The 23,229-nt window shown below is 44.7% G+C and overlaps 1 protein-coding gene across 1 annotated transcript in view; it reads left to right on the top strand.

Moving 5' to 3' along the window:
- LOC144167877 (uncharacterized) overlaps window positions 1-18,501 on the top strand; it is a 45,837-nt gene extending 27,336 nt beyond the window's left edge. The window contains exons 4-5 of the mRNA XM_077697021.1: window positions 17,518-17,705; window positions 18,466-18,501. Of these exons, the coding sequence (XP_077553147.1) occupies window positions 17,518-17,705; window positions 18,466-18,501 (224 nt within the window). The remainder of the gene's footprint in view (window positions 1-17,517; window positions 17,706-18,465) is intronic.
- The last annotated feature ends 4,728 nt before the right edge of the window (window positions 18,502-23,229 follow it).

Here is a 23,229-nt window from a genome sequence, read left to right as displayed (position 1 = left end):
CATTGTGTAAGGGTTTATCCTTTATACCCTCCAGTGGAAAATTAAATGCGCTGCAATTCTACAACGATCTTGAAAATTTCTGACGCTCACTCCGATTAAAAGAGTACTGTCATGGTGACCCCAAAGATGATAACAGAGGAACGATTCTTCCGTCGGTTAGTCATTGGACGCCACCACCACAACGTGACAAGTATATGTATACGTACATTGAAGCGGTTGAAAAAGACGTCATAGCGAAATATAGAAAGCGCAACTCCTACTGACCGACTCTAACTGGAAAGGAACGGATGGCACTGGAAATCCTTAGCACCCAATCTTATATATACATAAACCCGCTGATAAAGGAGGAGGCATTGTTGTTATGAACCAAACGAATTATAACACTCAAGCGCAGAGGCAATTAGGTGACACGTCTTTGTACCAGCCCCTTGCGGCAGATCCGACATTAGAATAGAAATAACGAGTCCACACAGTACCACAATTGAAATTTGGGATGAAAAACTGATTAAAAAAAACTACGCGAGCTCTTACTCTTTGGCACTGCACTCCAGGCCGTTTCTACCTCCTTCCCAAAATTGACAAATTGAATAATCCGTGCAGGCCCATAGTCTCTGGCCTAGAAACCGTGACCGAGAACATTTTTAGCTACATCGGCAACATTAAAAAGGAAATCCCGCCCACATTTAATTCGTACATAAAGGATACTACTCATTTTCTAAGTGAAATAAAAGACCTCACGATTCCCGACAACTTCTTCCTTGTCACATTGGACGGAGCCTCTTTGTACACAAACATACCTCATGCCGGTGTAATCGAATCCGTCATAAGAGCCTACGAAAATCCAGAAGTGCACAAACCTGTGGACAGAAACAGTTTGGCAAAAATATTAACTTTATACTTGAATTAAACTATTTTGGTTTCAATAACCAAGACTACGTCAAAGTGGCCCAGCTACGGGGAGAAAAAAGGCCCTAAGTATGCCAACATATTCATGGGAACCCTTTAGACACAGTTACTGGAGAACTTCCCTTTAAAACCACTTTTTTACAAGCGGTACATCGATAACATTTTGCTGGTTTGGTCTGATGGTGAGGAAACCCTGAATAAATTGATATCCGACTTTAACAATGCTCACAGTTATATCTCATTTTCACGAGTTTTCATCTTCTACAATAATTTTTCTTTACGTGCAGATAACAACCAATGAACACAGACTGGCTACTTGAGTGTACAGAAAACCCATCGACCGACACCAATACTAGAACTTTCACAGCAGCCATGTGAGGCACTGCAAAACGGGCATTTCATACAGCCAAGCCCTACGACTCCGCAGAATTGGCTCTAACCAAAATGACTTAGCTTCAAATTATGATGAGCTCCGCATTGACCTCCCACGACAAAAATACCGACTACCACTCACTGAAGATTCATTCAGGAACGCATCAGGACAGGGCCGTTATGACATATTAGTGGCAATAAAACTTCCACTTCGAGGTCACAAGCCAATCTGATTTTGACCTAATTGGCAACTGGCCCAAACGTCAATAAAATTTTAAGGAGAAACAATACCATCTTGGTCCAGAGTTAAAGAATGAAGCATGTCATCACAGACCCACCACCCGTGGTGTATCGCCGAGCAAGAAACATCAGACATTCTAACATCATCTCGATGAAAAAACCGGCTTTCACAGGTTCCACACCATGTGGAAAACCCTGGTGCAAATTGTGTCCGATGATGACACCAACAACAAGCGCTCAGAGCAGGGAATCTGACTTTTGCATGCCGATCAGGCGCAACTTTAATTGTGACACGGCAAATAGAGTTTGCCTCCTAGAATGGGGTGCTTGTGGTGTGCCATATATTGGAAAGACTGAAAATGTTTTTAGAACTCGGATCAATTATCCCAGATTCGATGAGAAACAAAACCGTATGTCCCCTTTCAAAACACATCAACTCTTTGAAACGTTCGTTCGACAAATTTACCGCCATGGGGCTCCAATCAGGATTTAAAACCCCTTACGACAGGGAAGCCTGCGAATCACATTTGAACCACAAATACAACACTCTCACATGGGGTATCAATGAGTCTCTCGGAAGGCTGTCGTGCCTTCAAGCCTAAACCTTTTAGCGGCACGTATCGTATCTTACCACTTCTCAAGCGCTGGATGGTTCATCGTTGTCAATAGATTACTTTTCCGTATGCTTTAATACTTCTTATTCACGAAATGTTACTGTATCACATCATTACACTTTCCAAGCACTATTCGGTTTAGTGTTGTCAAAGAGATACTTTTTCCGTATGCTTCATTGCTTTTATGCCGGAAATTTCACTTTTTAAGCTACTTGTTGTTCAATGATATGGTTCCCCGTCCCCTGCAATTTGTACGCGCGTATTGTTTGTTTGTTCTTTCGTTTGTTAGTTTGTTTAAAGAATGCTGTGTGCGAATTCATACTGCCATTGATGACTGGCTATGAAGTGTCATTTGTTTCCTAGATTACTGAAAATTTGTTCTCGTACGTGCGTCACATTTTCGTTTTCTTTTTTGCATTATGTGCAATCCCTAGGTATTTGCCCCAATATGAGAAGTAAGCTACAAATTCGTTGTAGCTATCCATTTCATGGTATGAGCACGGGGCTTGTTCAATTACTTTTTTCTGGGTGCCTTTTTTGTTGATTTCCTGCCTTGTATGTCATTTCTCAAGGCACTCGTACAACCTGTGCTCTTCCCTTTTTGGGTGGCTCCTGCAACCCTCCCTCGACGTCGGCGCCGATCGAAGGGTTGTTATTTTTCGTTTTGTGCCCGGAACGCGGGCTGTGGACAAACCATTTGTGGCTATTATCTTGTCTCTTCGGGAAGCGGAGGGATTTACCTTTGAGGACGCGGCCCCTCGCTAATTTGCCCTTTTGGGCTCTTGAACTTTAACGTCGCCTTCTGCCTCAGACATAACTGGAGTTTTGCGTTTCCTAGTGTCTGTAGACCTGTATAATGGAGATTTCACGATTCCGCCTCTTGCGGAAGGTTGTTTTCGCTCCTTTTGAGTGAGTTGCCCTGCACCCCTTCCTTATTTCTTTAATTTCCTAATACTGATGTGCATGGTTGGGCAGTGGTTGAAGGAAACACACTTCCTGAGTGCCTCGCTTTTGCTTTTCGCCGCGTTGGATACTGAGATGGATTACCTGCTCGGGCGAATTCTGCACTACGTTTCCTCACTTTCCACTTGTTTCTTGCTGTACTTTCGTTTTCTACCTTTTTTATATCATGTGTCTACGTGATCGCAGCACTCCCTACAAGCCTTTATATTCTCTATATTAGACCATTGTACTTCACTTGAACAAGGCTGGACTCCAGGCGAAACGTCGCAATAAATGTTGTAATGTTTTTCGTGGTGAGTATAATTTAATATACTAAGCAGCTGCCAAGCCCTGTACTTTTCTTTCTCTCTCTCTCTCTCTCTCTCTCTCTCTCTCTCTCTCTCTCTATATATATATATATATATATATATATATATATATATATATATATATATTTATATTTATAATATTGCGCACAAACTAAAAGTACGCTCTTCGGAGATTTTATTTCCAACGTTTCGACCTGAGACAGGTCTTCCTCAGAAATGAAAGCTTTGGGAAAAACTCGTACTGACTCAGGATGGGGGCGGCGACCCGAAACACAATCCACATGGGAAACAAACACACAAACGACCGCACACACTATACAGAGCTTATTCCGCCAAGCGCAAGCGGAAAATACCTCCAAAAACAAACAAATCAAACAAACAAACAAACAAAAAACGAAAGAAAGAGTTGGGGCTCAGGAGGAACATACTGCATGAACGTGAGTGGTGGGGATAACAAGAAATGCGACAAGTTCATGGGAGGTGAAAAGCCGAAAAACACCCGGTGTCTCCAAGAGGGAAAACTACAAAGTACACGCCGCCACAAGCAGTGAGTTTACATGCGTGCCACCGGTAACAAGGATTAACTACCGACCGTCTCCAGCTGCAAGGTCAAGATTGCAAGCTGGGCCCTTTAGTGTATTTTGAGCCCAGGCAGCTTCCCCGACTTTGGGGGGTCCTACAAAAGTCAATGGGGAGCCCATTTGAGGCGTCCCCTTCCCGCCTACGCCTCCTTCTGTACAAGGCGTCACGTCGTGTCGCGCCAGGTCAATGCACGGCGTGTTTACTGTTAAAACTCGGCCTGTCGCCAGCACGCGTGGACCCCTGGGCCCAATCTACGAAAATATGGCGGAGCGCGGCAATTTGTAAAAAAATGAAAACAAGAAGAGAAAGGCGACCATCGGTGCGTGCCGTGCCTCCGGGGCAACCAAAAAATAGAAAAAAAGAAAGAGTAGGAAACAATGAAAAAGAGAAGCACAGCAAAACATCAGCGAAAAGACAGGAAGAACGCGCGCGCTCCGTGAGCACTAGCATTCTGGATAACAATGTTAATACAAGACACCCGTGGCATAAGCCACAACAGACACAAAAATAAAATACTTCTTACACGCTTGTTTGAAATTGGAACCTTCAACATTCGATTTCACGTTTCCCAAGGATAAAATGGGTATGACATCTGGTGACACAGACAATGGGTACAATCTGGCTATTAATGAGGCGTGTTATTCTTGCTAAGCGCCCACGTTGCCTGTTGCCATCTTTGCAAAATAATTGTATAACCGAAGGAGAGTGCTTTGTGCACGGGAAGTGAGTAAATCCCGCCGTTACCTATGCGGCCCACTATCTCCGCCGGTTGGATCCTTCAAATATGGTACATGAAGACTCGGGCCCTTGCCTCTCCTTCTACTCTTGCTCCTACTCTTTTGGGGACAAAGTTGCGGATGACATCTGCGTTTAGATATAAATATGTACGGCGCGAATCGGGATAGTGTTATTTCGACGCCGAGGGTGCGTGCGAAACGCAGTGCGGCATTTACGATTTATACATTACAAGCACTGAAGATCACTGAAGATTGCAAGGCTATTGCCGCAGTGGTTTTAATTGCCGTGGCAGTAAAGGGATGCTATCTACCCTTGTGTGGTTTCAGATGCTGGTGCGAAAAGTAGCTGCTTCGGGGTGTTGGTCAATTTGAGTGAAAAGCTGGCACTGTCAGTGTTTCAAGTTACCTATTTTTAGTGCCATGGCAGGACTGAAATTTTTCAGCTCTTCCTACCACTGAGAGAGAGAGAGAGAGAGAGAGAGAGAGAGAGAGAGAGAGAGAGAGAGAGAGAGAGAGAGAGAGGAGAGAGAGAGAGAGGAGAGAGAGAAAAAGAGAAAGAGAGAAGAGGGAGTACAGATTTGTTGAGGAAGAAATAATGGTAGTTCGAAAAGAAGGCCTAGACAAATGATACAGAGTTTAGGGCCTGAATGCGAATTTCATTACCCAAGGCGCAGCAGCTCTTTCCTTGTACTTCAATCAGCTTGCTCGTACCTCGAGGAAAACAGATAGCCAAAGCTGCCGTCTATGTCTCCATTTGTGTGAAATATGTAATCTTTTTGTTGTTCTCGCCCAGGCATAGCCTTGGCATAGCCAGGTTATGCAAACGAGGGTGTAAATTGGTTCTCAACTACCTCAGTTTTACGTTGATGTGTTGCGTTTCCCGCGAAACCCCTTCCACTATCTGGATTTGATTATTTATCTCGTTCTTTATCCCGAAGATCGTTTGACATTATTCGGTGCTGATACTCTGTTTATCATGGGGGAGGATAGTATTCTTGGGCAGAGGAATAGGCGGCGTTATCTGTGTATGTCAGGTAAGGGAATGTAGTAGTTTTGGTTACAATGAACCCCGCATGTGGGTTCTGACCCGTATACTCCAATACGCTCGTGTCTGGATGTCCATATAATGTCGTGAATGTTGTTCGTACTGAATGGCAGAATTATTATACAGCTCTTATGTATTCCGCATATGGCTACCAGTCTAAGCGTTTCTAGGAGCTTGTATAGATGATTATGCTTCCATTTGAGATATTGCTCTGATAGTTGTATTGCCAAGATATAAGCTACAACTTGCGCTTCTTCTGTTTCTGCGCGTAGGCAGGTCGTACTGTCTTAGAAGGATTGCCAGGGCTGGACATTACAGGAATTGTTGCCTGCGTACTTTATGAATCTCAGCTGTTGTGTATAGTATGTTTTCGCAGTATACTCCCATACGCTCGTGTCTGGAAGTCCATATAATGTCGTGAATGTTGTTCGTACTGAATGGAATAATTATTATACAGCTCTCTTATGTATTCCGCATATGGCTACCAGTCTAAGCGTTTCTAGGAGCTTGTATAGATGATTATGCTTCCATTTGAGATATTGCTCTGATAGTTGTATTGCCAAGATATAAGCTACAACTTGCGCTTCTTCTGTTTCTGCGCGTAGGCAAGTCATACTGTCTGAGAAGGATTGCCAGGGTTGGACACTCTAGTAATTGTGGCCTGCGTACTTTATGAATCTCAGCTGTTGTGTATAGTATGTTTTCGCAGTTTTGGAACTTTTCTCGAAGGACTTCATAATTCCCAGGATTGAACTTTCTCTCCCCAATGACAGCTTTGAATCCCCGCTTTTCGGAGGAGGAGGGAGTGTTTTTGTTGAAACTTCGTTGGACCGCCGACATGTGCATTATGGAGTTCAGGCGTTTATTTGCCGGAGGGGTGGCTTCCTATCTTCCATACGATGGGCCATCCCGAGACTGATTTTAGGGGCGCAGCACCTTAGTGGCTCGGGCTTTCAGTGTCTCCTGTCGTCGACGTCGTAGAATCTTGTATCATGTAGTCACGGTACTAAAACACCCGAACACTCATGTTCTGACGCCTCGAGCTAGAACGTAACGAGAACTAAAAAAACACACTGGGACTCTCGTTACCCAACGCCTCGCGCTAGCACGTTTTGTCTTCGCAGTGGAAAGCGCGTACAGAGAAAATGCACCCGAATAATCGACTTTCAGCGCCTTACGCTACAACACTTTGTAGTTCAAATACACTGGCCTTTTACAGCCAAGCTATATACCTCTATCCCCCAACTGTTTCATCTCCGGGGACAAAAACGCTAAAGCGCTAGAATACACTAAAACAGGGCATGATTCACCCCTCCCCAGGTGTCCTATTAGTGGAGATGGCCAAGAATATTTTTAGCGTCTTCGTTTGTGCTACGAGAGTTCTATCACTGATTTTTCGAAGATGGTATGAGGGCCCAAGTTTAGAAACTTTTATCACAGTAAAATTGATAGGTTGTGTGCTATTACAAATGTTGTCGTGGTAACCCTGTTTATTTAGTTTTCTTTGATGTGGGTATGTTTGTGGTACGGTAGCGTGTACAATACCATGCCCATGACTGTGAGGGCCGAGTCCTATTATTTATTCTTATCTCATGTTTGATATTCGCCCGCTTTATTTTGGCTTTAAAATGCGGGCGAATTGGCTGATCATTCTCGGCATTTAGGTGATTATGTGTTGTCTCTTGTCTCATGTATTGTCTCTTAGTATTGTCAAGCTGGGAATTTTTACGTGACTCCTCTCTGCGATCACATCCTTGCCTATGTTAGTGTGGTTTTGGTCCCTTCACCACGCCGCGCCATCCTTGTTTGCGAAGACGATGTTGCGGTGATTGTATCGTAGCGATAGATTAGATAAGAATGTTAAAAATTTGTGTAAATAAACGCTACATACTGGCTATGATTTCCTAATAGTACACAATTTAATGATTGTGGGCTCACAATGCCTGCCTAGTTTTGAGCGAGTGGGGTTAAATATTTTCGAATTCCTTAAAAGAGAGGCAGCACAGGACTGTTCGGCCTTACTCAAGTCGGTGTACTTTGGCCGGTGATTTTCGGCCCGGCCTTTCTCCGGCAACCATGTTCGGCCCTTGTTCAAATGTGGGCCTTTTGGGCGGATACGGCCGTGCTCCCATCACTGTCCAACAACCAGTGTGTGCCGGCCGGTCGACCGTCTTACGTTCATACGGCCAGATTCCAGCCGTATGGCTCCGGCCATCCCAAAACCACCCGTGTGCGGCCGAAGTACGGCCACCGGAGGACAGCCAAGATGCGGTCGTCGGACTCCAGCCGGACTAAAGCTGCCGGAAATTCGGCCGTGCTACGGGCAATGTAGTTCCGCCATAGTACGTTAACTGTACTGAGGCCGGTGGACGACCACTGCATGCAGCGCAAGAAGATGACTGAATCGCGCTGTCTAGCAGCACAAACCCACCATTTTGGGTCCACCGCATTCACATCAAAGTGAGCCCGCGCGCAACCACCAGCCTGGCTTAATTATCAGCGTCAGTTTACAACCAAAATTAATTCATTCAACAGTGCTTACAAATGGTCGTTCCTTTATGTGCTGTGCCTTTTTGACTGTCGAATACAGCAAATATTCATTTCTTTGCAGAGCTGGAATAGATGTATTGTCCAGGTCCTGATATCGTCTGTGGGGCGGCTTACCTCTACAAGGAAGGATGGGGGGGGGGGGGGGGGGCGGAAGGCACTTACTTTAGTGGGTTGCTTTTCACAAAGATGGAAGTGCCGCTTTTAGGCAATTTCTTTTAAGCCAATACTTTCTTGCTCGGACTAAATCAACTATTTTTACAACAGCTGCTTGACCAGTTTCTTGTATATGAAACCGGTGCGAATGCCTTTACGATGCGGTTCGGTACACCACAAAACACTCAGAAGCATTCAATATAATTTACTTCACACAAAAAGTATGTCTAGTATTTGCCCATTTTTCTTGCGAAGACATTATCTACTTGACCTACTCATCTGATGATCTTTCACAGGGCTGATTATATAAGAGATCAAAGAAGTACTTTCAGTTATAGTATAGTTTTTATGTGGTTTTCATGAGTTACGTGCACACTCCTAATATTCCAAAAGAGCTTAATTTTCCTCTAAAGTCGTACTACGTTAAGAAAATTCTACACATGTTGCGAATGACGCCCTGCTTCGGGTGGCTGCAATTGCATCTCTCTGTGTTCACGCAAGGAAAGGCGTAAGACAAGAGTGTCATATTTTCTTTCAAACAAATAACTTAGCAATTGTAGTATTCATACAGCAAACCTTGCTTACTAAAACGAATCAAGCAATAAATATTTCATTGGTCAAGTTTGCATGCGTAGGTTTCTCAACCCGTCGGAGGCGAACATAGGTCTCTGCAAGTTTATTTATTTATTTATTTATTTATTTATTTATTTATTTATTTATTTATTTATTTATTTATTTATTTGATACCTGCATGCGCTTGCATGCATTACAGCAAGGAGATACATAACACTAAGCATCAAATATGAGACCAAATAACAAAATAATTCTACAAAGCGCGGTTAAAATCGTCATTATAAACAGTCGATAAAATCATACGTGGAAGATAATTACACTCTCATTTTGATCTAAAATTAAATGAATCGCGCAAGGCGTCAACTTAAAGAAAAGTTATTAATTTGCTTCAAGCTTGCGATCCCACTTTAGGATATGTAGAAAGGCTCTTGGATATACTTCTTCCCTTTATTCCAGTTTTCGAATTATAAATAGTACGAAAACATTTCAACTTCAGGTTTGGTCTATGAACTTTCCCGTCTTACTATTTAAGTTTACGTTTACTTTCCCTCATCCCAAGTTGACAGTGTCGATACATAATACCAATCGCTCTGCCTACTCTGTATTTTTTCGAGCGTATCAACCAGCTCTTTGCTGTAGGGATCTCAGAAAACACATGCGTACTCCTACATTGAGCGCACATGAGTGAAATATGGGTGTTCTTTTAAGTTAGGTCGAGGTTCGCTGGAATTTTATCTCGGAAAGCCAAAAACACGTGCGGCCGTAACTTTTAAGTTGTGAACGTGCCTATTTCTCTAACAACTGGTTAAAACTCCTCGTAATTTATATTCATCGGCCGTTCTTAAAGCAGCGTAATTTACTGTATACGCATTCAATTGGACTGAAGGTTTTCTTGTAAAGTTGCCTTAACACACTTTTTAACATTCAACGACTTTTATGAATCAGCACACCGGGATGTTATTAATTTGAATCATGGTGCAAGTATTTTGAATCACGTGCATTCACTATAGTACTGTAAATTCAACAGTCATTCGCGAACATTTTTAACAAAGATTTGAGGCCACACCAACAAAAGGTGGCCCGCAACTGATCCTTGGGGAATTCCTGAGGTCGCGGGAACATGTCCGCACGAACAACCATTGAAAGCGACCAGCTGCTGTCTTAGAGAGATATACTCGGCTATCCATGCAATAACCGATTCATTCAGTTTATTGCCCGCAATGTAATAACAAGAAGGTGATATGAAACACCGTCAAATGCTTTTTTGCCGCACAAGAAAATAGTCAGCTACTTTAGGCTAATCTATGGCTAAAGCCAAATCGTGCGTGAACTCAACAAGCTGCGTTGAGCAAGAAAAACACGACGAAATTCGTGTTTGCTTGTTTGATAGGATGCTGGCGATTATGTTTAACCAACTGAGTCATATCCCAAGTGCAGCTAATCTCAATTTCAAACACCGCAACTAAATTTACATCCAGGCTTCGTCATTCACAAGGCTCTGTTGGTATGGCAACTTTAAAATAACACTTGTTTCTAAATAGGCAGTCATAAAATCCCATGAACTAACATAGTGCAGGGCACAAAATTTAGCCTACGAATGCACGAGCTTAGCCTCTTCTACGTTTATCACAAACAATATGGTGCACATTGTTTTTCGCAGTATTATTGGGAGAAGAATAGCCGGAAACTTGCGCTTTTGCGCGCCCTTGCCTTTGTTTGGGGCGGAATCCTTGACATGGCGCCGGTTTAGCTCCTGCGGAGTGGCCGCTTGCTCGACTCCCTTTAAGGCCACTTATTTTGATGAACCGCCGCCATCTCGGACGGACATCGCTGCCGGGTCGATGTCTCCAATGGTCTCCATTTCTTGAGGGGGCGAATAGCCTCGAGCTGATGGGTCGGCGAAATCGACGGGCGATGCTTAGCTCACCCATCGGTGTGGCACAGTCTTCTTGTGGCAATAAATGGCATTTCGATGGCCTAAACGTTTTCCTGGTAATGTCCAGTGAGTTCTTGCACCTTGCCCGTTCACATAGAACATTCATTACTGTTGACAAACGTAGTTCGTTCATTTAAAACGTAGAAACACCGAGCGGATGAAAAACGTGCCTGCGCCATTCGACTCCCTAACGGCTCTTTCTTCACCCAGGGAAAAACCGGTCCTACATCGGCGGGTCTTCTTCCAAGCACGTCGGTGCATGAATTCACGGCGCCCAGACGCGCGCCGTTGTTGGCATAATGACGTATAACCTGATAGCTTACGAAGGCCGGTCTCCTCTTGAACACCGGTTGCCGAAAATTCTGCGGCCGTTCGCTTGTCGTAATTCGGCCGAGGACCACTAACCAAATAATAAATGTACATTCTAAGGCCGTAACTCGGCCGTTCTCCTTTATAACACAGGCTGCCCGAAAAAAACGAATATTCTGCCGCAGCACGCGCGGTTCACCCTTGAACGAGCAGATGCGCGGCCGCCGCGCTACGACCGGTCTCCTTTCGAACACAAACTGCCATAAGAATACGGATATCCTCTTGCCGGTCGCTTGCCGTGCTTCGGCTGAACGCCGCTTCCCTAAGGAAAAACGGATGCCCTAAAGCCGTACTCCGGCCGATTTCTTTCTCAACATCGGCCGCCGAAAGGCAACTGAATATCTGGTAGCCGGGGAGCTGCCGTTGCGCGTCTGAACACGGGCGGTCGGAGAAATACCGAAGCGCTGGTTGCCGAATGTTGGCCGTTCATCGTATGATCAGTGGCTGCCAGATCCTGGATGCTCGCCGGATATGCCAGAAAGCGACCATAGACGGGCCGGCCTTGGGACACATTTTCTGTGCCGCCTGGGTATGTAGGTTCCCCTATCAGTCTTGGTGTGCCACACAGTGTGGTGTGATGGCATGAGTGGCGGGCACAGGTGGTACCCGTGTACGCCCATCATGCTACCAACTGAAGGGTGCAGAACAAGCTGAACTGCGCATGGCGGAAATCTTTCTGAAAACACCCACCCTTTTTTGGTCTATGCTGTAGTACCGTGGCATTACATTACACATTCGAGGTGCCCTTCCGTCGTATTTCTGATTTTGCCGAGTCCTCTTTTCGCTGCCCCAGTAGCAGCTTCCACATGGAAGAGTTGGCATATTTTCAGGGACGGTTGAAAAGCGCAGTTGATCGTAACATGCTACCTTCAAAGTAAAAACCTAAACATTTGCCTAATAACCCAATTAGGTTAAAATGCGGTCGCCAGCAAGGCGACGCCTACTGTCTCTCACGCTTTCCGTCGAATCTCCCAAGCCTACACGTTAGGACACTGTTGCGCCCTTATTCCGCATTTCTTTATTCTTTTCGGGGAGGACCAGAACCAAGATGTCTCCGTACGACGAATAAATGAAAGTATAAGCTCCTCGCCATTCGGTCCTTCAGTGAGTGTATTCCAAATCAAGGGCAGTGTTGTTGATTGTCAGAACATCAGCCAGGATAGTCTGCAGGTTCTTTTCGTCGCCCCTAAGCACTTCTGTCTGAATACCCACGAGAAGCTTCATGTTCAGCAAACGGCTGTCCCCTCAATGGTTTTGCAGGTATCGGCTACGTGCGACGACACGTCTTGCCGTGGCATTACCGCTCCATTCACCGTTGCGGTGCCGCATGTGGCACAGAAGTATGTCAACGACTTTACCCAGCGGAATTTTCTGCCCCCCAATATACGGTCGCACCGCTCTTTCGCGTCGACTGAGATTTCTTTGGCCGCTTACTTCACTCGCTACATGAAATATTTGGAAAACCTCTGCCCATTGACTGCGGCACACGACAACCGATCGCCGGGGCCCTTCCGAACAGTTGGGCTACGGATGTAACATATGCTATTCTGTACGACGTAATTATTCACTGTGGTAATTCTCTCCTGCTTTATATTGCCGAAAACGCACTTGTAGTTAGTCGTTCAGGACGTCATCCTTTGGTAGGCAGTGAAGCACAAGTTTACTTCTTCCACCCATCCCTAATGGCGCAGTGGCTTAATCGTGATTGGACTGAAATCCTTCCAAGCCAGGCATCTCACGCCTATCGTGACTAGGATGGTGGTTTGCTTTATGTAACCTAATGCTGATTAACATTGTCATAATATTGGTGAACGTACCCCTCTCTGCTTTCTCTTCTTGTCGAGAGCGAACATTCCCACTGCCAACATCCAGCTGCAAAACAATGCCAAGATCACGCGAGGTAACTGTACCACTTTATGGATATGCATGAGACGTCATCTCATGACCCCTTTTTGCCAGCCACATCGCGTGTTCCCGACTCTCGCAGTCGCAAAGTTCTCAGAAGAACAGACACAGTAGGCGCCACTTTTACCCTGGATGGCTCACGCACCTGTGGCGCCCTACACGCAGGGTAGAGCGCTCGCAAAACCTTCTCGCTTGATACTCGGAGTTTTATCTGGTGTACAACTCCAAATGAGTGATGCCAAGAACGAAATACTTCCGGACATCGTTCACGCCTACCGTACAACATACCGCTCACCACTTCCAGCTCTGCTGTGGCAAGAACCAAGACAGCGATCCTACCGAAGTGGGGGATAGTGTTATGGGGAACCTCACGTGATATTCAAGAAAACATTTCATGTGCTGTGCATGGCGCAATGCTTAACATCAAGCCTAAACAAACCACTGCGGGAGCTGGTACGTTATGCTTAGTAACACCACGACAAAAGAACAGGCAGAAACACGGCACTTAGAAACAACTGATTTGCGATTGTGCTTTCCAGTCGTTTTCCATACATACCTATGCAACAACAACAACAAAAAAGAACTACACAACACCCTGAAGCTGTCCCAAATGTGCCGAAAAGTCCACTTGCGTTAAGCGACGCGAATCAAGTGCACAACAAAACACCATAACAAGTTTTTTACCTGCGCAGAAAAAGTTATATATTCTGTCCTCTTATCGTGCGCGAAACATTAGGTCAGCAAAACTGCTCAATGGTTCTATGAAACATTGGGGAAACACCATAATATTGTTTTGACATCATTCCGTGGGCGCCAACCCAGACATTGTCGCAATTTTCAGGCGCTAATCCAGACATTGTCGCAACGCGATAGCAATGTTCAGCCGCTGCTAGATCAGAGAGTTGTGATAAGAAACCAATGCAACCACATCGTGCGGGAAATCAAAGACGTTACTGAAAGTAAAAGTTACGTAATGCTTAAGCACCCATTCATTGTGCTCTCAGGATAGGGGAGTCGCTTCTTGGTGCAGCAACCCTCACCGTTAATTAAAGATTGCTAAGGCTTGCCGCGCTAGTCGTGTCCCAGCCAGGCTCGTCACTTCTCATAGGCTCTTGCGCAAGTTAAAATTCAATGTCCTCTGTAGCATGGCACTTTTTCTTACAAAAGTCGATTAATTTTTCAAAAAACAAAAACCCTAAGCCGTTGAAAGGCGGTATTCATATCTCTCACGTATCCTGTGATAAAACAAAGTTTCCTTCAAACCATTTTTGGATGTTTTTCTCCAGGTTTATAAAAAATGACTGGGAAACGCAATAAATGAGTTACTACTCAGCTTCGCGTTCGTGCCCCCTTCCATTTTTGATTGATTGACTGTAGGGTAACTGCGCCGACTCAACGCAGGCGATGAGGCGCGCCGTAGTCGAGGGCTCCGGATTAATTTTCACCATCTGGGGATTTTCAATGTGCGCCGAAATCTTTTACGCACTGGCGATTTTGCTTTTCGCTTCCACCAGAAAAGCGGTCGCCTGCGTCCGGGAATCGAACCCGCGTCCTCGTGCTGAGCCGCACAACGCCTTAGCCACTGAACACCGCGGCAGGTTACGATATAAATGCTACCCCTCCATATCCAACAATTGTGCATCATGTCTGGCTTTTTCTTATCTTTCTGCTTTTTAAATATAATGATGTTACCGCGTATATGTGTATGTGCCTAGAATATCACTAAACTATATAAAATGCACAGCTCAATTGGCCTTTATCATGCCTGAGTAAGGTAGTGATTATACATTTCCTTTTTTCTCAATGAAGTTCACTCTTTTTGCCTGGCAGCAAACTGGTTTTGTAATGTTGAATAAGGTTGTTTCTAAGAGTTATTACTTTCTGTACAACAGCACACGAAAAATTCAAATATTGCTCAAAATCTTTGCTGATATGATTGATGCAGCGTTTATCACGTCTTTTCTGAATTCTTAGAACAAATAATTTTAGATTTTTGCTTAACCTTTTCAGAATAGCTATAATCTTCTAACAAAACGTTATTCTGTGGTAAATTCATTAAATTCTTTATTTCCTTTGAGAGGGAGGGGCTTGAGCTATAAGCTGTGAGTCCAGCTTCACAAAGGCTCCAGCCCCGTATACAATGGCATCAGTGTCGGCGGTGCGACACTCGTCATAGGTAAAACATAATTGAAATAACCATTACACAACAAAAGCACTCAACATAACAAAAAAATGCATTATACAGATCGTAGGCAGAACTGCCTAAGACTGTTTTTAGGATAATATATAATCTTGCTGACAAACTTTGAAAGGCGTAATATAGGCATAATAAATACTCTTGCTGTCAACAAAAAGTTCAGGGTCTTTTTATGCAACAAAAAGGTATTGAGCATTAGAATAAAAATGATTCGGGGAAATCCAAGGAACTCACTGATGTCAATAAAATAAGGTAGTTCAGACGGCGCTACACAATTCCTGGCAATGTAACCTATAATGCGAGTTGGGATTGGAAGTTACGTAAAAATTTGCTGAGTGCAGCCTGTTATGCAGGACCGGCAGAATAGAGGTTAGCGATTGTGTGTCACAAGTAGTTCGGGGAGTAGGTACAAATCATTTCTCTGCATGCCTTGTCGGAAGAGTTGAACTTTTTTCTGTCAATTTGGACAAACATCTAATGAAATTATCATTTTTATTAGTGAACGATTTGTACCTTATTAGTAACTGGTAATTATATAATGCAAACACAGGAGGAATGTCATATTTCAGAAAAAACTGGCTGGTAGACGAACGAAAGGGTATATTTGAAATGCACCGAATAGCTCTATTTTGATGCAGGTGTAGTTTTTTTAAATTAGTGATTCCTGTCTTACCCCAAACTAAGCTGCAGTATTGCAGAATGGAGTATACCAGTGCATTGTAGAGCAGTAGTTTGATTTTCTCAGGAAGAATATGCCGCATTCTATTCATTACACCAACCGCTGAAGACATTTTAGATTGAATATAGTCAACATGGTCGTTCTAAGTTAGATTCTTCGAAAAAAATAACGCCAAGTGTCTAAACGTTGTCCACAATGTCTATTATTTCGCTGCCTAAACACATGTTGATGTCGCTCAGTGCTTTCCCCCTGGGTAGGTATAACACCAATTTTGTTTTATTGCTATTTATATTTAAGCCGTTTGCATCTGCCCAGTTCTTCAGTTCAACTAATGCATCATTTACTTTTCCCTCTACCTCTGTCTCTGATATGCCAGTAACGAAAACAGTTGGGTGATCAGCATACGAAACCATTTCTGCGTTTTTAACACCTTGTACTATATCATTAATATACATCACGAACAGAAGTGGTCCCAATATGCTGCCTTGGGGGACACCTGCACTAATCGGTTGAGGAGCTGACGTAGCGTTATCAACATTGACAAATTGCTGCCTATGAGACAAGTACGATTCAAACAGAGCATGCGGGGTTCCTCTGATTCCATAGTTGTACATTTTGAATAGTAGAATATTATGATTATTGAGATCGAAAGCCTTCATATAGATGCCTGCAATTATTGTTTTGTTTTTGAATGATTCGATTATTATTTCTTTGTGTTTTAGTAAAGCCGTCTCCGTTGATCGGTGTTTTTGAAAGCCGTGTTGGAAGTCGTGGAGTAAGTTATGCTTATTTAAGTACGATAACAGCCTAGTATGAAGTATTTTTTCAATTCCTTTCGAAAATATCGGTAATATGGAAATGGGCCTGTAATTGTTTAAAACGTTTTTGTCCCCATGTTGGAAAATTGGCGTTACACGGCCAATTTGCATGTCTTTGGGGAACACAGCAGAACAGAGGATTAAATTATAGATGTGGGTAATCACGGGGCATAAAATGTCCAGCAGAGTAGAGCTGCCACATCGAGGAATAATATAAAATTCCCAAAACGTAAGCTGCGCTACCTTCGCCAACAATGCACAGGCTGAAAGATGATGAAACAGAAACCCCCAATGCAGCAATCATTTTTTGCTTTGAAAATCAAGTGGCATTGTAAACTAAGCATGGAAAGCATGCATAGAATGTGAACACAAAACACAATTTTCTTGCAATAAAACTTCGGCAATGCAGCAGTCAGTGTCTATTTATCAGGTTTATTGCATCTCGTTCGAACCGTTCCTTAAGGGGAATCATAAACGCTATTGTTGACCCAAGTAAATGCTAACCGGAACACATCTGGAGCAATGAAACGATGACGTGTGTATTCACAATATTCCACTCTCTCCCCCCAGCAAACAAGGCCGGCCTGCAGAGCCACGAGCCGTACAGTGAAGTTGCGACCGCAAAGTACGACCGCGGTGACACGGACAACGAACTGTCGGGGCAAGCGTATGCACCCCAGGTCGAACCGCAGCTGGATGCCAAGTTTTTGAATGATATTTTGTTGCCTCTCGACATGCACGGGTACTTAGGCAAGAACGTAAGTCTGCTGGTCGATTTTTGATGGTATTTGTTTACCAGGCCGGTGTTTGTTTTTTATTTGTTATTTCAATATTACATGAATTTAGTATTATGTTATATAGTCCATATAAGGGCATCATCTCTAACGCACTATACAAGACGGAACGAAAGAACACCTAATTTTGTACGAACCTATTTGTATTGTACAATACCTATTTTTTAGAGTTTGTGTAGTGTTGCACGGTGTAAATTGGTTGTATGATTTTATGGTAGAAGTTGTACATGCCTGAAGGAAACACGACTCAGCTTATGTTTGCTTTGATTCAATGTTCCTCAGCTATTTGCATGATTGATGTAGACAGAACTGCCATTAGTAACGTCTACATGGGGATTCCTGACATTATCACAATGCTTGTCGGCTCCCGTAAGGAATTGGCTAATGTAGCTCACTGAAGGTAGAGGTGTTTCAGTTTGCTAGATACGTCCTCCAGACACTTGTCGTTCGACGCCACCAAACCTTTAAACGTACCTTGTAGGCCGCATAAAATTTCGTTTTAGCTTACAAATTATAGGATACCTAGCACCCTCATCCTTCGTTCGACGAGCAGCAATGCGTTATTTTCCAATGAAACCTATTCGAATTTCTGTCTGCCTCAACTCTATTTTTGTGACGTAGACATCGCGCCACAAAGGAGGAACGAGGCACCGGTGTTGTCTTAAGCGTAAACGGTAGGCGCTAGGCGCTTTTGGGATGTCAACGGTTCCTTTTACGTCACCAGGCCATAGCCGACCCCCACGAACGTGTCTTCGACTGATGAGGGTGGCTTGCACTTATAATATTTATTACCGACGGGAACTGCTTTTCACCGCTTAAGCGGTCGGTGTGACCTCCTACACCGGCCACCCAAATCCCATGACACCGGCCGCGAGTGAAGCAGCGACCAGCGCAGTTTCAAGTATCTGGCAAGGGTGGCTTCCCAGCTGGGCGTCGCTCAATCGAGAGCCTTCATCTCACGTTGCCTGGCGCTAACGTTCATCTTATATTCCCTCCTGTCGCGAGACGCGCCAACCTGTCGTGAAGTCTACACTCGCTTACCGCAGCCGCCTCAACTTGTCCTCGTGTCCGAGGTGCCACCCTGCCGAAACATAACAAGGGTAGAGGTTGGCATGCACCATTTACGGATGGCCTGTCAACGCCGGCAAGCGGCGAACGAAAGACCGCAAGTTCTTATCGGTCCGATAGCCCCCTGCTGTACGTACCCTAACCTTTCAAGGGCAGCAAGGTTCGATCCGGGCGTGGTCAATCTTTACCGATAGCATTCGCGTACGGAGAACGGATTAGAAGCTCAGGGGGGTCGTTTAGCCACCTGCAGATCATCTTGCTCCTTTTGTGCTTCTTGCCGGGCTTATTTCTCACAGACGTTCGTGGGTTCCCCGTGGTAGGAAACTGGCTTCGCTAATAGCACAAAAATGCTTGTTTAAAACGACGCTGAAATCATAATGGCTGACCCTGAAGCTTATATCAGCTCGCGCAAAGTTTTCATTTAAATTTATTAAAATATTGGCTTTGCTTCGCGGCTACGGCGAGTGTTTTTCGTCGAACTCAAAATTACGTCAGACACCTCTAGTAAAGCTCCGAATAATACCCGAAGATTGAGCACCTGCAACCCGATAGTCACCGTACCGCGTGTCTTCAGACGAGCGGAAAGTCATCCGTACTTAAGCCGACGACATGCTAAGCGACGACATTATACAGCTATAGAAAAGCCCCTGGGCTCTGCCGGTCGTACTGGTAAAAAAAAGACTGCACATTAAGGTTTTGCGTTGCGTACCGGCGACTGATTAAAATCCCGAAAAGGACGTGTATACCCTGCCACGAATAAACGACGCCGTCGACCACCTCTGCCATTCGAAGTACCTCTCATCGATGGATATGAGTACCGGCTATTGGCAAATTGATATGGACGATAGAGGCCGAGAAGACAGCATAATGACCCCGGACGGCTTGTACGAGTTCAAGGTGACGCCGTTTTGGCTGTGATCCGAACCAGAAACGTTTCAAAGAGTCATGGACACGGTGCTAGCTGGCCTAAAGTGGCATACCTGCCTCGTATACAGCGGTGACATTGTGGTATTTGCCGGGACTTTCGACAAAAGCCTTGCAAGGTTGGAGTCTGTACTCGAGGCCATTCGTATGTCAAGGCTAACGCTAAAGCCTGAAAAGTGTAGTTTAGCGTGCGAGGAGCTCAACTGTTTGGGCCACGTCTTCAACTCCGCGCCAGTCCTACGTGACCCCCAAAAACTTAAGCCATTATGAACTTCTCAAGGCCAAAAGACAAGAAAGGCATGCAAGGATTTCTCGGACTGTGCGCATACTACCGGCGCTTCGTCCCAAACTTCGCACGCATTCCAGAGCCACTCACATGCTTGACGAAAGATAGCACCCTTTTAGATGTGAAAGCGACCACAAAAAAGCATTTTGCAAGCTGCAAAAACGCCTGAAAAGCCCGCCCGTGCTAACCCATTTCGACGAAGATGACGAAACGGAAATGCACACGGTCACCAGTGATATAGGCTTGGATGCCGTCCTCGTATAAAAACAAATCGGTTGCGAAATAGTAATCGCTTTGCCAGCCGTAGTCAGTTTAATGATGAGAAAAACTACTCCGCGTCTTAAAAAGAGTGCCTGGCTATTATATTGGCGATTGCAAAATTTTGTCCATACGTGTATGGTCACACATTCAAGGTTTTGACCGACCACCATGCGCTGCGTTGGCTCGCCATTTTGAAGGACACCTGAGGCCGTCTTGGGCGGTGGAGCTTGCGCCTGCAAGAGTTTGACGTTACAGTCGTCTATAAATCCGGCAGAAAACATTCTGAAGCAGACTGCCTCTCCCACGCTCTCGTCAACCCACCAGCGCAAGAGTCTGGTGAGTACAGCGCGAGCCGCTCAGCAGCGTGCCGACCCATACTTACGCGTCATAATCGACTACCTCGAAGGATGCAGCGTCGCCGTGACTAGGACCTTCAAACGCAACCTACCAGCATTCAGCCTGAAAATCTTCGTTCTCGTGACGAATTTCAGTCCCGGAACGAGAACGAATTATCTTCTCGTCATCCCCGCAGACATTCGCGACAAAATTTTGGAAGCATGCCATGACGACTCGACTTCCGGACATCTCTGCACAGTTCGCCCAATTGGAAAAATCAAGGCGAAGTGCTACTAGCCCCTAGAGGCATGCAACGGCACCCACTACGTCCTGAGGTGCCGCGCATGCCAGCGACGAAAAACGCCACCGACGAGACCCGGCGGACTTCTGCAGCTGATCACCGTCCCATCGAGGCCCTTTCAACAGAGGGGAATGGACCTTGTGGGTCTGTTACGTACATCCCTATCCCAGAACAAGTGGATTGTCGTACCGACAGACTACATGACCCGCTACGCAGAGACCGCCGTTATTCCGAGGGGTACTGCACAAGAAGTCGCAAAGTTCTTCATAAGCCAAGTTTTGCTGTGACATTGAGCCCCGGAAGTCCTAATCACGGACCGCGGAATGGCCTTTACTGTGAGGCTGACGCAAGGAATATTACGCTACAGCAACACGGATCAGCGAAGAACGACAGCGTACCACCCCCAAACCAACGGACTAACAGAACGTCTGAACAAGACAACCGCAGATATGCTGTCAATGTACGTCGACGTTGAACATGAGACTTGGGAAGAAGTGCTCCCGTATGTCACGTTTGCGTACAACACGGCTGTCCAGAAAACTGTGCAGATGACGTCGTTCGAACTTGTCTACGAAAGACGGCCGACCACGATGCTTGACACCATGCTTCCCCATGTAGAAGACGATGACCTCAACCCCGACGTCGAAGGATACCTTCAGCGTGCGGAGGAAGTCCGCCAGCTCGCTTGAGTTCGTACAACGGACCAGCATCTGGTGGATGCCACGCGCTAAAACCTCCTACGCCTAGACGCCGAGTACCACCCAGGGGATCATGTTTGGGCTTAGACTCCTATCCGACGACGAGAACTCAGTGAGATGCTTCTGCGACGTTATTTCGAACCCTACCAGATTCTACGACTTGTCGGCCAACTTACCTACGAGGTAATCCCCGATCGTGGTTCCGGAATATCATGACGACGCAGGCGGACCGAAGTCGTCTACATTGTTCGCTTTAAACCTTACTATGCAACATGACGGACTTTTTTGTTGTTTGTTCGGATTGTATTGTGTTTTAGCATCGGGTCGATGCACTCTTAAAGGGGAGTAATGACCAGTTCTTGGATTCTTGAGTCGAAAATCAGTTCCCTGCAACAAGTAAGTAAAGGCGTGCGAATTTCTAGCTAAGCATATAATTCTGCAATGTTGTATGACAAGCTCAAAAGAAACCGGTAATTATTATGACGTTAAGAGTTTTGACGCAGAATTTTCCAACCAGAACTCGTTTTCTGGTATGTACGTCAATACGCGAAGTCTTAGAAATGAGATAGAGGAATTAGATATGTCATTACTCAATTACATGTGAATTACACATCTTATTTCTTACTGAAACTTGGTTGACTGGGAGTGACTCAATACCACTTCTAGACGGGTACCGTTTAATGCACCTCAGAAAAAAAAGAAAAGAGATGGAGGATTCAGTGTATACATAATACACCATTAGTTTCATGGGTATTGAAGAATTGTCGGTGATTACCAATGATTTCGTATGCTTAGCTTTTCACATACGGAAAATGACCCTGTGTATTCTATAGACCTCCTACGGGTAAAAAAATAACATTTTACGCCTTCTTGTAGCGATTACTGACATATGCTTGTTGGCGCAACGAATCCTGCACAATAATGGGTAATTTGAACATTCATACGACCTTGAAAGGAGCTTCTCTTCAACTGAAAACCTCGTTATGTTGTCAAGGTTGTGTTAATCACATAATGCTACAAACTAGAATTGACACTAACAGTGCCACACTTTTGCATGTCTGTATATCGAATTTTTGTGATTGTGATATATCGAGAGGGGTTCTGACTGTGGATGTCAGTGATCATTTTCCAGTCTTTTTATGGAGACTCATTCTGTTATAGATGATCTATCCCCTCAACCGCGCTTCTTCCGTGAGGTCAACAACCGCACAATCAAACACTTCCGAAAAGTGGAGGTATTGTTAGATTGGGAAATCATCTACCGAGTGAGCGATGTAAATATCGGTTGTAATGTTTTCCTGCGATCCAGAGGAGAATGCTAAGATGGAGCCTTTCCTCTACAACCTGCAAGTAAAATAACAAATAAGGTGCGGAAACCCTGAGAGTATCCAGACCTGTATAAACGCATCAAAAAAATTCTATGTTAAGCAATTTAAAAAAATACGAAGTATCCTGAAATTCGCAAGGCGTACAAAAAAGTATAGAAACAAGCTACAGAGATATTTAAAGAGAGCGAAAAGAAAATATTACGAACGGCTATTTTTTCACATACGAGGCCAGCCTCAAAGATAATATCATCGCTGTTACTAATAATAGATAATAATTTCATGACTG

This window comes from Haemaphysalis longicornis, unplaced genomic scaffold (genome assembly GCF_048455015.1).
Source record: "Haemaphysalis longicornis isolate Haplotype H1 unplaced genomic scaffold, Haemaphysalis longicornis Haplotype H1 scaffold_2, whole genome shotgun sequence".
Classification (NCBI taxonomy): Eukaryota; Metazoa; Arthropoda; class Arachnida; order Ixodida; family Ixodidae; genus Haemaphysalis; species Haemaphysalis longicornis.
This window is presented reverse-complemented; position numbering and strand designations above follow the sequence as displayed.